Genomic DNA, 13,487 nt, shown 5'->3' with positions numbered 1-13,487 from the left:
GCTGCCTCGGCACTCATCCTGCATCTCACAGCCTCAGGTCCTCTACCGAGCTGCCTCGGCACTCATCCTGCATCTCACATCCTCAGGGCCTCTACCGAGCTGTCTCAGCACTCATCCTGCATCTTACAGCCGTGGCCATTAAGGAATCCCGGATGCCCAGACAACAAGAAGAGACAAAGGCAAACATGGAAGCTTCGTGTGCGGGCACAATTCAAAAATGGTTATCACTACAGGACAGCTTCACTCTGGGGTGGCCTGGAAGAACAGCAGAAAAGGAAAAAGCTTCCCAATTAGGGCAGGCCTTTGAGAAACATGCTCATGTACATTGTGTGGAAAGCGAAATGGCCCAAGAGCAGTAGTTAATGACCTAGCAGGCTGGTGAGGGGACTAGAAGAATAAACACTGGAGATCAGAGACAAGGAGGCTCTGGAGTAGAGACATGTGGATGGATGTATCTGGATAAGCGTGAAATGTCAGTCTTTGTGATGCAGGTAGAAGGCTATCAGAGAGCAAGCAACATGGAAGAGACATTAAACAACTAATAAACAAACAACTGAGGTAGCTAACACCAGTCTGTCTCTATCACAGAATGCCTCAGTGCCAACGAAATGAGCACATGAACTATGTAGCCATACAGCAGAGATGGAAGTCATCCAGGAACTGGGGCTCCTTCTGAGAAAAGTTGATGGAGCTACTCTTACCACTAAGTGTCCAGCCTCATAACGGGATATCACTTTCTGACCCCCTGATAGGGCCAATCCCCAAGAACACCAACTGGCCATTCGGGGCAAGTTGACTATGCTGGGCCCTTTCCACTCTGGATGGGCTGATAATTCATTATGACAAGAACATGTATTTTGAATACATGTTTGCTTTTTCTGCCCATAGGGTCTTAATCAGCATGATCATCATAGAAATGGTGAAGTGTCTGATCAACCAGCATGGGATCTCATGTATTAGGAGACACACTTCACAGGAAAGAAGGTACAGAAATAGGCCCATTGCCTTAAAACCCACTGGATCACAAACCACACAACTTGCTAGAGATTTCCATAGGCACAACTAAAGAACCAGGATGTAGTCGAAGTGAAAGTCGCTCAGTCAAGTCCAACTCTTTGCAATCCCATGGACTATACAGTCCATGAAATTCTCCAGGCCAGAATACTGGAGTGGGTAGCCTTTCCCTTCTCCAGGATATCTTCTCAACCCAGGGATTGAACCCAGGTCTTCTGCATTGGAGGAGGATTCTTTACCAGCTGAGCCACAAGGAAAGCCCACCAGGATGTATGATATACCTCAACTTAAGACCTTTAAATGGTGCTACATAACCAACAGGAAGAACACACAGTAGCCCCAAAAATCCAGGAGTAAAAGCCACTTCTCGTGGCCTCATTTTGGACTTCAAGACTTGGAATACTGTTCTCCAAGGGGAAAAATATTCTGGCAGAAGAAATAGCAATGTCCCATTTAACTGTGAGCTATAATTGCCATTCGGGCACTTCAGGCTCCTTGTTTCAAGGGACCAGCAACCAGGCAAAAAAGGAGCTGATCATCACAGCGGGGGCAGGGGTGGAGGGGGCCAGGGAACTGGTGTTACAAATGAGGGAAGGGAATACATCTGTTACACAGACAATACACTTAGGAGTCTCTTGGTGTCCCTTTGCCAAGTGTGATGATAAACGGGCGGGTACAGTAATCCAGGCTAGAAGGTACATGGTCATCAGGAGCTCATATACTTAAGGGCAAGGTGCTGGGTCATGCTACTAGGTAAGACAACAGCGCCCAGAAGAGGGGCCAGCTGAGAGGAAGGGACTTGAAAGAATAATGGACAAGGCACAACCCTGAGACCTTACATAAGCCAGCGCGATAATCTAGGCTCCCCCCACTGGAGCTGTTTAACAAATAGATTAGAAGTGGGTTGAGTGGTCCAAAGAATGAATTGTGATGACCATGGAAATGCACTGCCTGAATATCCGTTCAGGGAAGGACTTAGTACTGGTAGACATCACTCAGCTGCCAGCCCCTGCAGAGATGGCCTTAGCTATGGATAGCTTCTGCACCCAAGGTCCTGCTTTCCTGGGAGCGACCCTCGTACACTGACCCATCAAGGTCCATTTCACCCTAACGAGGAATGCCTCTGATAGGCATTTCAACCCGAATTGCCCTGGGGTTGCTAGCTGTTATTTAAGTCTGCCTGACTTGTACTTTCTGCCCAATCCTGCATCTTCCCCTTCTCTTTCACAGCTGCTCAATCCAAGGACCTAATTAGCATCCTGAACACTAAACTCTGTCTCAGAGTCTGTTTATCAGAGGATCCAAACTGACAGGATTGTTTGTTACCTCAGTCTAACTTAACCTGTACTGATGGATACACTGTAATAACTGCAAATTTCCCTCTAGTATCTTAAAATAGTAAATTGTTTTTGCTCCCAAAATTGTTTAGGAAGAAGAAAATTTAACTTGCAAGCTTATAAAAAGCTAGTTGAGGTAAGTAATCTTGCAGCTATAGAGACATTTCATGCTTGCTGGTTATCTGCCCACTTGTCAGGATTTGTCAACAGAATGAGAAGAGAAAAACATAGGTATGGTTGTAGCAAATACACTTTCCATGTATCCCTTCCAACTTTTTCAATAACAAATAAAGAGGATGCTGGGCTAGATAAATTGTGTTGCTAATTCTCTGTAAAATCTAGAAATTATCAAATGCCTTTAAAGCTCAATATTAAATTAATATAACTTGTTTACATGTAGTCTCTTTCCATTCTTACAAAATAAAGTCTCTTACATTATTAATGTCTGACTGCAAGATCTATAATCATATTTTTTGCCAAGAAGAAAATATATTTTCAGAGCACTCAGGTCATTATCACTTCATAAACAGTTCAAGGATAGACAGACTAAAGCAAATTCCACACAGCTATTGACATCATGAAAACTGACAGAAATACCATCCCATACCAACAGAAAAGTCACACAGCAATAAAGGCCAAAAAGTAAAATATACTCTCTGGAATACAGACTTTTTAAAAATCTATGCTACAAGGTACTAAATATTTATTTATAAACCATACTTTCAATAAACACAATCAAGAAATCAGAGTTACTATTCTCTCAAACACAAATTTCAGCAATGAGAATACTGTGCTGCCAGGACTATTTACATATGAGGGACCATATAGTTATATTAAAAACAAAGGCTGAAATTTAGAGACAGATTTATTTTACCACTTATGCATAAAACAATACAGGTGGAAAAAATGCACATTCATTGGCTAATTTTTCTACTCACATTCTTCCTTGAAAATATACATCTCTAATACTCTAAGGACACATTTTACAAATTCATTTAATACTCCATCTCAAATGCCAGTTCATAATTCAGTCTTAATTGCACACTCAAAATACACTAAAAAGAGCACATGTCACAGGTATAAGACTCAACACTAGATGAATACAGAGAAAAACTTGTATTAACCATTTGGATACTTATGTACCAAAAAACCACATTTCTGAATGTTGCCAAAAATCTTTTCCCCCCTAACCCTGAAATGCTGATGCTTCACTGGCCCCCACGTCCCCAGGTAAAAAATTTATCTTAAATATTTTAAAAGGTGCACAGTTAAAAAAATAAAAATAATAAAATGTGCACACTTAATGTACCCACAGTTTCAACTCCACAGTTTCCCTCAGGATTTTTATCCTCTGGCATTCATCCCACAAATATTTATTTAGTTTCTCATTCTCTATCAGCAAAGTGGGCATCACTATTTGACACTTCCCACTGACATGACTTTATCATGTTTTAATACACAGTGTGGATTTCCTGTTGGCTTCAGTAAATAGTCTCGAGGTAATAAATTATATTTACTGATTCCCTGATAATGAATCATACTTGGAATCCTAGAATAATTCCTGTTGGGTAAAGTTCATTATAACTTTGAAACACTACTGAATTCTATTTGCTAATATTTTACTTTATGATTTTCTGTTCATGACTGTGTTCCTTGCCTTCCTCCACACTTAAATACTTTTCTTTCAGTGTACATTTCCTTTCAAGAATCTTTATTCATCAAATTTTGCATTCAAGACAATCTCTCAAAATGCTTATAGATCTGTTAAGAAAGAGATGTACTGCTGATTACTCTTCTTGATTTTCTAACTTAAAGGTCACTGATTAAATGTATCAATAAAACTAATTTTCTTGAGTGTCACATCACATTAACAAATATATGCCTTTTCCCAAATTAAAGATCATTCAAACTTTTTCCTGTTACATCAGGAAAATATCAATATGTAGTACAGTGGTAGAATCAAAAGAACTTTGAACTTAGACCTAGGTTCAAATTCTGAATATACCATCCTACAACCTATGTGAATTTGGATTTAACCAGACTAAAACACAGTTTCTGCCTTTATAAATGAATATAATAATACACTTTACATAGGCGTTATGAGATGCTATGAGAATTACCTTATAAATGAATGCAAAGTACAAAACACTACAGGAAGCCTTCAGGGAATATTAGTTCTCTCTTTTCTCAAAATGAAAGGTCACTTACTCCCTTACTTACTGGCCTCTTTTTTAAAGAGAAGAAACTGTTATTTTTTCTATGCAACAGTTTATTATGAAAAGAAAAAGAGAGCCTTGGACAAAGGATGTAGGAAAGCTTAAAACAGTCAACAGTTGGCAACATTCATTGAAAAAATTACTTGATGGTTTTAAAGTTTTTCTGACAAAGAAACAAACTGGGTCTTTCAGGACAAACAGTTCACCTGGACAAGGGGTGCTGCTTTTGTCGAGGAATAGCCCTACCTAAGAATTTAACAAAGTGCATAGAGAAATTCTGATTAATAAAGAGACAAATAAAATAACCTTCAAAAAATAAAAATAATTAAAAACATGAAAAGTAGCAAATGTGAATTTTTATAGTTTTATTGGAGAGTTCCAAAAAATTGAAAGGCACATGATTCCTTATATTGTATGTATCTATGTGTGTGTATACATATGTATCACTTTACAGTGTTGTACAAAAACGTGTATGCTAGGTTTCATAAACTAGTTAAGTGATTTTAAGTGTATATATAACTGTAACTTCACTGTGTTTAAGATGATTATTATACATTACCAATTAAAATAAGATTACTTCTTCAAATATAGAGTTAAGTATTTTGCAGGGTTTTTTAAACTATGTTTTTAAATTATTGCCTACCAATAAGTATGGAAAATTCTTAAAGAGATGGGACTACCAGACCACCTGACCTGCATCCTGAGAAATTTGTATGCAGGTCAAGAAGCAAAAGTTAGAACTGGAAATGGAACAACAAACTGGTTCCAAATTGGGAAAGGAGTACATGAAGGCTGTATATTGTCACCCGGCTTATTTAATTTATATGCAGAGCACATCATGCGAAATACAAGGCTGGATAAAGCACAAGCTGGAATCAAGATTGTCAGGAGAAATATCAATAACCTCAGCTATGCAGATGATACCACCCTTATGGCAGAAAGTGAAGATCTAAAGAGCCTCTTGATGAAAGTGAAAGAGGAGAGTGAACAGGTTGGCTAAAAACTCAACATTCAGAAAACTAAGATCATGGCATTCAGTTCCATCACTTCATGGCAAATAGATGGGGAAACAGCGGAAACAGTGGCAGACTTTATTTTGGGGGGCTCCAAAATCACTGCAGATGGTGACTGCAGCCATGAAATTAAAAGACGCTTACTCCTTGGAAGAAAAACTATGACCAAACTAGACAGCATATTACAACGCAGAGACATTACTTTGCAAACAAAGATCCATCTAATCAAGGCTATGGTTTTTCCAGTAGTCATGCATGGACGTAAGAGTTGGACTACAGAGAAAGCTGAGCACCAAAGAATTGATGCTTTTTTTTTTTTTTTTCCATTTATTTTTATTAGTTGAAGGCTAATTACTTTACAATATTGTAGTGGTTTTTGTCATACATTGACATGAATCATTTTGAACTGTGGTGTCAGAGAAGACTCTTGAGAGTCCCTTGGACTGCAAGGAGAACCAACCAGTCAATCCTAAAGGAAATCAGTCCTGAATATTCACTGGAAGGACTGATGCTAAAGCTGAAACTCTAATACTTTGGCCACCTGATGTGAAGAACTGACTCATTTTAAAAGACACTGTTGCTGGGAAAGATTGAAGGCGAGACTGGGGACAACAGAGGATGAGATGGCTGGATAGCATCATTGACTCAATGAACATGAGTTTGAGTAACCTCTGGGAGTTGGTGATGGACAGGGAAGCCTGGCGTGCTGCAGTCCATGGGGTCACAAAGAGTTGGACGCAACTGAGCAACTGAACTGAACTGAACTGAATAAGTTAAATGGCATAAGTAAAACTGCAATATGCAGGAAATTTATTTTTTAAATTGTGCTATTGTTTTGGTTTGATTTGAAGTTTAGGTAATTCACTTTACACGATGTATTTCTGATGTAAATCTGACACCCTACTCTGAAATAACCTACTCAACAAATTAATCAATGTATTTCTGAGTTATCTTTCATCTTGTTTCAGAATTCTATGCATTCTCCTAACTCTTAGATAAGTTTTCTAACTGAAAAATAATAACCACCATTTGTGATTAAAACCATCATAATTATGTTAGGCCTACTGAAAATCCTATAATAGATATTTTTTGATAATTCTGAAATAATGTCCCAAGATTCAATTCAACTTTAAGGTATGTTTAAATTCAGGAAAATCTCTCATTTGCAAATGTTGAAATCTTCAGTCAAACCCCTCAAAAGACTGGTGGTTTACTTAAAAAAAAAGAAAAATTTACAAACTACTTGATTCCTTTTATCCCATGGACCAATAAAACTAACTTTTATGACACAATTTACTTTCTACAGACAAACAGCTTAAAAGCATAAATGCTGCTGTTGTAATTTAGCCTCTAAGTTGTGACCACCTCTTTGTGACCCTGTGGACTGCATCCCACCAGGCTCCTCTGTCCATGGGACTTCCCAGGCAAGAATACTGGAAAGGGTCACCATTCCCTTCTCCAGGGGATGCTCCCAACTCAGGGATCAAACTCATGTCTCCTGCTTGGCAAGAAGGTTTTCTAACACTGAGCCACCTGGGAAGCCCCGAAAACCAAAACTATGTCTCGGTAATTCCCTGGCAGTCCAGGGGTCAGGACTCTGTGCTTCTACTGCAGGGGGCAGAGGTTTGCTCCCTGGTCTGGGAACCAAGGTCCTGTAAGCCGCACAGCACTGCCAAAAATAAATTATTATTTTTTTAAAGTATAAATGTAACTAATAACCTCAGATAAGCTCAGTAAGACAAGTTCTTCCATTGCATCTTTAGCCTCAATAGTACTACAAGGCTGTATCTTTACTAGATACAGATTTATTTTAATCTTGAATTAGGTGCAATAATGAACCACTAACAATGACAAAAAAAATTAATAAAGTTTTCAGATGTAAAATGTGTCCAAGTTAGATTTACAAGCTAGAAAATTTAGTAACATATCATTTTATCTGTTAGAGTCCACTGAGTCTTATTCACCAGGCTGGTTCTATGATCACTTGTGCCTGAGTCATTTTTTGAAAAAATATAAATATGCAGTGCCTAATCTAAGAGAATCAGACTATTGAGGTCTGATTTTTCTCCCTTCAACCTTCAAAGGGAATGCCAAGGTAAGTCATGCTTGAAAATCACCATCATATGCGTTCTACATCCATCATGTATAGTATAATGAGAACTGGAAAGGCAAGGTTATGTCCTCAAAGATTAATGATACTGGCTATATAAAATTTACTACAGCAGTACGGTTGAAATAGTACATTTTAGAGCAATGAAAAATTAGTATTACCATACATATTTTTATTATCTAAACATCACAGAACACAAAGCAATCAACTAAATCTTAAGGTGCATTCCAATTAAATATGCCATAAACTCTGAGTGTACTGTACAAAAGAGAAAAACTAGCAACATGAATTTTTTCCCAAAAAGGATCTATTTCCTAGTTGGTTCATTATGCAATGGTTGTATTTTATTTCCACAAAATTATACTTCATAAGGAAAACAATTATTCTGGAAGACATTTTCTGAAATGTGAAAAGCACTTTCCCAAGAAAATATTTCAATATTTGATGATACAAACCCAGGAGAATAAATACAGATTGGGCAGGGGAGGAAGACTTTATTGGGAACTGCAGAGAAATAATCAAATAAGGCAAAACAAAATACTTTCATCCTGTATTGATTGTAAGGCTGTTTTACGTTTTTGTTGTTATTTATTAGCACAGGGCAAACAAAAACCTATGTTAAGAAACAATACTGTTAAAATGTGCTATTATTCCTCCAATTTTAACAATTTCCTTGAAAAATGAAACTAATATTTGCTTCTATCTTTCCATACCATTGGGCTTCCCTGATAGCTCAGCTGGTAAAGAATCTGTCTGCAATACAGAAGGCCCTAGGTCGATTCCTGGGTCAGGAAGATCCCCTGGAGAAGGAAAAGGCTACCCACTCCAGTATTCTTGGACTTTCCTTGTAGCTCAGCTGGTAAAGAATCTGCCCACAGTGCGGGAGACCTGGGTTTGATCCTTGTGCTGGGAAGATCCCCTGAAGATGGGAAAGACTACCCACTCCAGTATTCTGCCCTGGAGAACTCCATGGACTGCACAGTCCATAGGGTTGCAGAGTGTTGGACACAACTGAGCAACTTTTACTTTTTCCATAGCATTAAGAAACATTACTAAAAATTACTAAATATTAATAAAAATTAAGTGTCTCTTAATTTATTGTCAAAATTAAGAACATGGAGTCAACTAACCACCACAGTGTAGTCAAGTGGAAAGCCTATCAATTTAGGAGTTTTTAAAAAACCTGGATTTACCACCTGCAGGGTTTTGGACAAATTCCTTTTAGTCTTGTGCTTAATGATCTAAAATTGAGTTTACTAACATCTTGTTTACAAGGTTATTAGAGAGGTTACAGACATTGTAAATAAAGCTCTTATTGTAGGGATTCCCTGGTGACTCAGCAGTAAAGAATATCCCTGCAATACAAGAGACATTAGGTTCAATCCCTGGGTCAGGAAGATCTCCTGGAGGAGGAAATAGCAACCCACTCCAGTACTCTTTTGCCTGGGAAATCCCATGGACAGAGGAGCCTGGCAGGGGTCACAAAAGAGTCAGATATGACTTAGCAACTAAACAGTAACAATATTACCTAGCTCTTGGAACTGACTTAATAAAGAGTAGCTATTAGAATAAGGATAATCTGAGCCCTTTCTTTCTCTGAAAAACTTATATTTCTAATGTTTTTCACCTTGGTATATTTTAAATGCATAAAACCTAAAATATGGTCATCTTGAACAACATGGAAGAAATTAAAATAAATTCCCTATATGTCAGCTACAAAATAGATCAACATTAATTTTCTCATTAAAATATAGAAATTGAGTAGAAGCTGCTTGAAGAATCTTTTTCAAAAGTTCAACATCTCACTTTATGGATTTTTAGCCGTAACAACAAAATTCTACACTTTTCCTAGGATTTTTATCCCTAGAAGAAAGACACATAAAATGTTCATCCACCTCCAGAGAAATAAGCTTGCTGCCTCATCACCATAGGCAAAATAATATATTGATAGCACCAGCTTGGCAATGACAGATCATAATAAGCCAGCCTAGCTTCTGTATTTCATTTAACTGATTTTCTGGATCTGGGGCACTGATTTTTAAGCCTTATAAAAGCCAAGACAATCAATCCCATTTCATCATGAATCATGACTTCAAATTATTATTTCAAAAAGGCAGATATTTAACTATTTAGGCTCTAAAAGACAGTGAATTCTTTTCAATGATGACTCACATACAAATACAGAGTTTTAAAACTATGCCTAACTTTATTACTAGGAATTTTTTTCCAAAAGTGCTTACAATAGTATACAAATCAAAGTGCTCATTAATAGTTCATAATTTTCTTTATATGCTGACACTTGAAATAATTTTCCAAAGTAGATTATGTACCATTATGATGTTTAAGAGCAAAAGTATACTTCTTATATCTATTAAATGTGTTATTCTTTGGTCTCTTTTATTTTTATTTATCAAAATGTTCCTTAATAGCTTAAAATTGGTATATTACTTCATATAATCAGTAAAAGGTGCTCTTAAGCACTGCTAAAGATTTAAAGTATCAGCTATAATATATAGAGAGAAGAAAATTTTTCACTACAGTGGTCTAATAGGTAGCTAAATTTAGTATTTCAATAAATACATTATTTAACATTCAGAAATTGATAGGACTATAGATAAGATAATTAAAATCAATTAAAATCATAGACGTGTTGTATTTCTAGAGTCCCTGGTAAAAACTTATTTAGTTACTTCCATTCTTAGATATGTTCTGGGTTTCCATTTTGTCCCAAAATATTATTTCATTAGCTTTTCTATCTTTATATTTCTTTCTCTCATTCTATTGGCTTCCTATACCATGAAAGTATATCTTGTGAGTTTAATTTAAATTTTTCTGTGCTCATCCCCGCTAAATCTAAAATGCTTGTATTCCTACTCACTGTAATGTAAATTTGATAGTGCTTCATATCTATCCATTATCAAAACTAACACAGTAATAGTCAAACAAAACAGACTAGTAAAGTGCTCATGTAGGAGTACAAAACATAAAAGTCTTCGAATAGGACATTCACACCCAGACTTCTCAATTCCCCTGCCTCCACCACTAATTCACCTCACTTCATTTGTTCCCTTCCCCTATACTCTATTTATGCTGAAATTAGAGAGAATTCCTTTCAAAATCTGTCACTGAATTTCTCTGTCTAAAATGACATATACACATGCTGTCTAGTAATGTATTTGAGAACCTCTACATGAAAAATTTCTGGTATTTCCTACTTCGTACAGTCCTAACAGATACATACCTATGTCATATGCCAGGAAATCGGCAGAAAAACATTTTGCACCGTTACTCAGGGAAGTGTCATTATGGGTATTTCCTCCAAAAATAAGCATAGCTCCATTGATAAGAACAGCTGAATGAAGGTATCTGGCAAACCCACTTTCTTTCAAAATAGTCCTACAGGATAAAATTTAAAAATGTATTACAAAAGATAAAAAGACCTCCCTGATCTTATATCAAGTACAGAAAGGATCTAATTTGAATACAGAATTTTCCTTGGAATTGTGAAAGTAACACGCTTTATTATTTTTAACAAATGGCCTCTAAACTTCAATATTTTTAGAAAATACTTTGAGATTCAGAGTACCTTAAAATGCTTTGAGGAAACACAATATTAAACATAATCATTAATGATTTCATAATAATTTATATTTTGCATTTTGTTTTTATTTATAAAAGTAGGAAACAAATTTCCTTTAAACTATAGGACAGACTTATCATCAGTTTTAAATACTAAAGTAAATAAATAGTTAAATGTAATAAATTTAAACAGTATGCAGTTAAAACTATATGACTCATATGGATCCAATAAAATGTTTTTAACTCATAAATATATACATAAAAGTGCACATATCATAAGTCTAAAACCCAATGAATTTCCACAAGACAAACACAACTAAGTAACCAGTACTAAGACCAAAAAATAAAAAATTACCACTGTTCTGAATCTAATAGCAAAATTTAGATGGCTGTCTTTGTATTTTACAAAGTGGAAAGACATAGTTGGTATTCATTTGTATTCATGTTCTCTTGCTTAAGATTATTTTTGAGGTATATCTATATTGTGTATAATTGAAAATCTCAGTGCATTTTTGAGAAACAATAAAATTAATATAAATATTCTTTTAATTAATTACAGTGTAATTCTGAGAGAAAAACTATAAATATATGTTCACAAGTATATTTTACCTGAATGAACTAATATATATTAACGGTTCAGGGCAATATGAGTCAATACTTTATAAATAAATCCCTAGTGCAAACAAAGAATCATAATATAAACACAGTTAACATGTATGGTACAGTTAGCAAGGCAAATATAGTATTTTAAAAGCCATAGATTTAATACCACTCAATGGACATGTGTTTGAGCAAACTCCAGGAAATGGTGAAGGACAGGGAAGCCTGGTGTGCTGCAGTCCACGGGGTTGCAAAGAGTTGGACACAACTAAACGACTGAACAACAACAAATGCTTACTGGAACTGACCTCCAGAATGGCAATATAAGGAGATCCATAAACAATCTCCCCGGGGAAAGAACTAGAAAGAAAGACTTTTTTTAAAAAGTCTTTTTTGGATCTCAAAAAATTTTGCTAAGAGCAACAACAAATAAAGAAATAATTACCCAGGAACATCAACTAAATTTCATCAAGAACACCAACAGTCCATGATACCTGACTCATTACCAACTCTCATTCCTCCCATTACCACCACCTCCCCACACTTACACAACCTGTCCCGCAAGACTGCCCAACACCAGGCTGGTACGGTTGAGAACAGCACACTCCTGTACCCCTCAGTTCCTAGTTCAGGAGCAACAGATTGCCAGTACTTCTCACGCCCCCAGCTCTTGGTGGCAGAAGCTCTATTCAAGGAGAAAGCACGAGAGGTCTGAGTGCTCATTCTCTACCTTGCTCCCACTCACACGATGGAAGCTATACACCAGGCCTCACACACATGTTAAGAACGTGAGGCCCCAAAAATCTTCACCCCTAATTCACAGGGCAACAGTTCCAAGATAAAAGAGGAAGGCTGAGAAGAGCAAAGGCTACCATCAATATCCAATGCACAGAACACAGGGGTGTCACTGAAAGAACAAGCTACGAACCCCCACCTACATTTCCAAAGCAATCACAAAGAGGTTATCCCCCCACAAGGAGAGGCAGCCTACGAAAAGGAAAGGTCCAAACCTCTCCCAAGGGAACCTGACCTCATTTGGTACAGGGCAGCAAGCTTCAAGCTTTAAAGGCACTCTTAGAAACAATGGAGGTTGTTTATCATGTATCTACCTGAGAACAGTAAGCTAAAACATAGACCAACCAGAAGTTTATCAGAGAGAAACAGGGGGAAAGACAGCTAAGAAGAGCCTTACTGGGGTCAGAACATCAATGACTGGCCTCAAAGACTACCCCTGTAAAAGGTATAAAATGCAATTTAGACCATGAAGCAATTCATGCCCACAGAGCTTTGCTGAAAATAACAGAGCTATCAGTTGGCAATTAGTGGAGGCGAGGGCGTGAGGGTGATACAAACAGGGGCAGAGAGCTTAACAAAGCGCTCAGAGGAAAAAGTCAAAGAACTGCTAAAATCCCGATCATCCCAAGGTGACTATGTGCCTCCCCAGCCTGTACCATCTGAAGAGGAACATCAGAGGACGCATGTGGAGAAAGAAAGAGACTTCACTAAAAGAATTCAGCCAAGTCCCTAAACAAATGAAATTACAGCAGCCTCAGGGAGGAGGAAAAGTCAGGACCCAGAGTTGCTACAATGTATTGCCTAAAATGCCTGGCTTTCAGGG

At 37.1% G+C, this 13,487-nt stretch overlaps 1 protein-coding gene across 1 annotated transcript in view; it reads right to left on the bottom strand.

Moving 5' to 3' along the window:
• The window catches only part of ATRNL1 (attractin like 1), a 766,939-nt gene that overhangs the window by 632,460 nt on the left and 120,992 nt on the right, over positions 1-13,487 (bottom strand). The window contains exon 10 of the mRNA XM_061162736.1: positions 10,932-11,086. Within this exon, the coding sequence (XP_061018719.1) occupies positions 10,932-11,086 (155 nt within the window). The remainder of the gene's footprint in view (positions 1-10,931; positions 11,087-13,487) is intronic.

The sequence above is a fragment of the Dama dama genome, chromosome 15 (assembly GCF_033118175.1).
Source record: "Dama dama isolate Ldn47 chromosome 15, ASM3311817v1, whole genome shotgun sequence".
NCBI classification, from domain to species: domain Eukaryota; kingdom Metazoa; phylum Chordata; class Mammalia; order Artiodactyla; family Cervidae; genus Dama; species Dama dama.
Note: the sequence above shows the minus strand (reverse complement) of the source record. Positions and strands in the feature narration are given on the sequence as shown.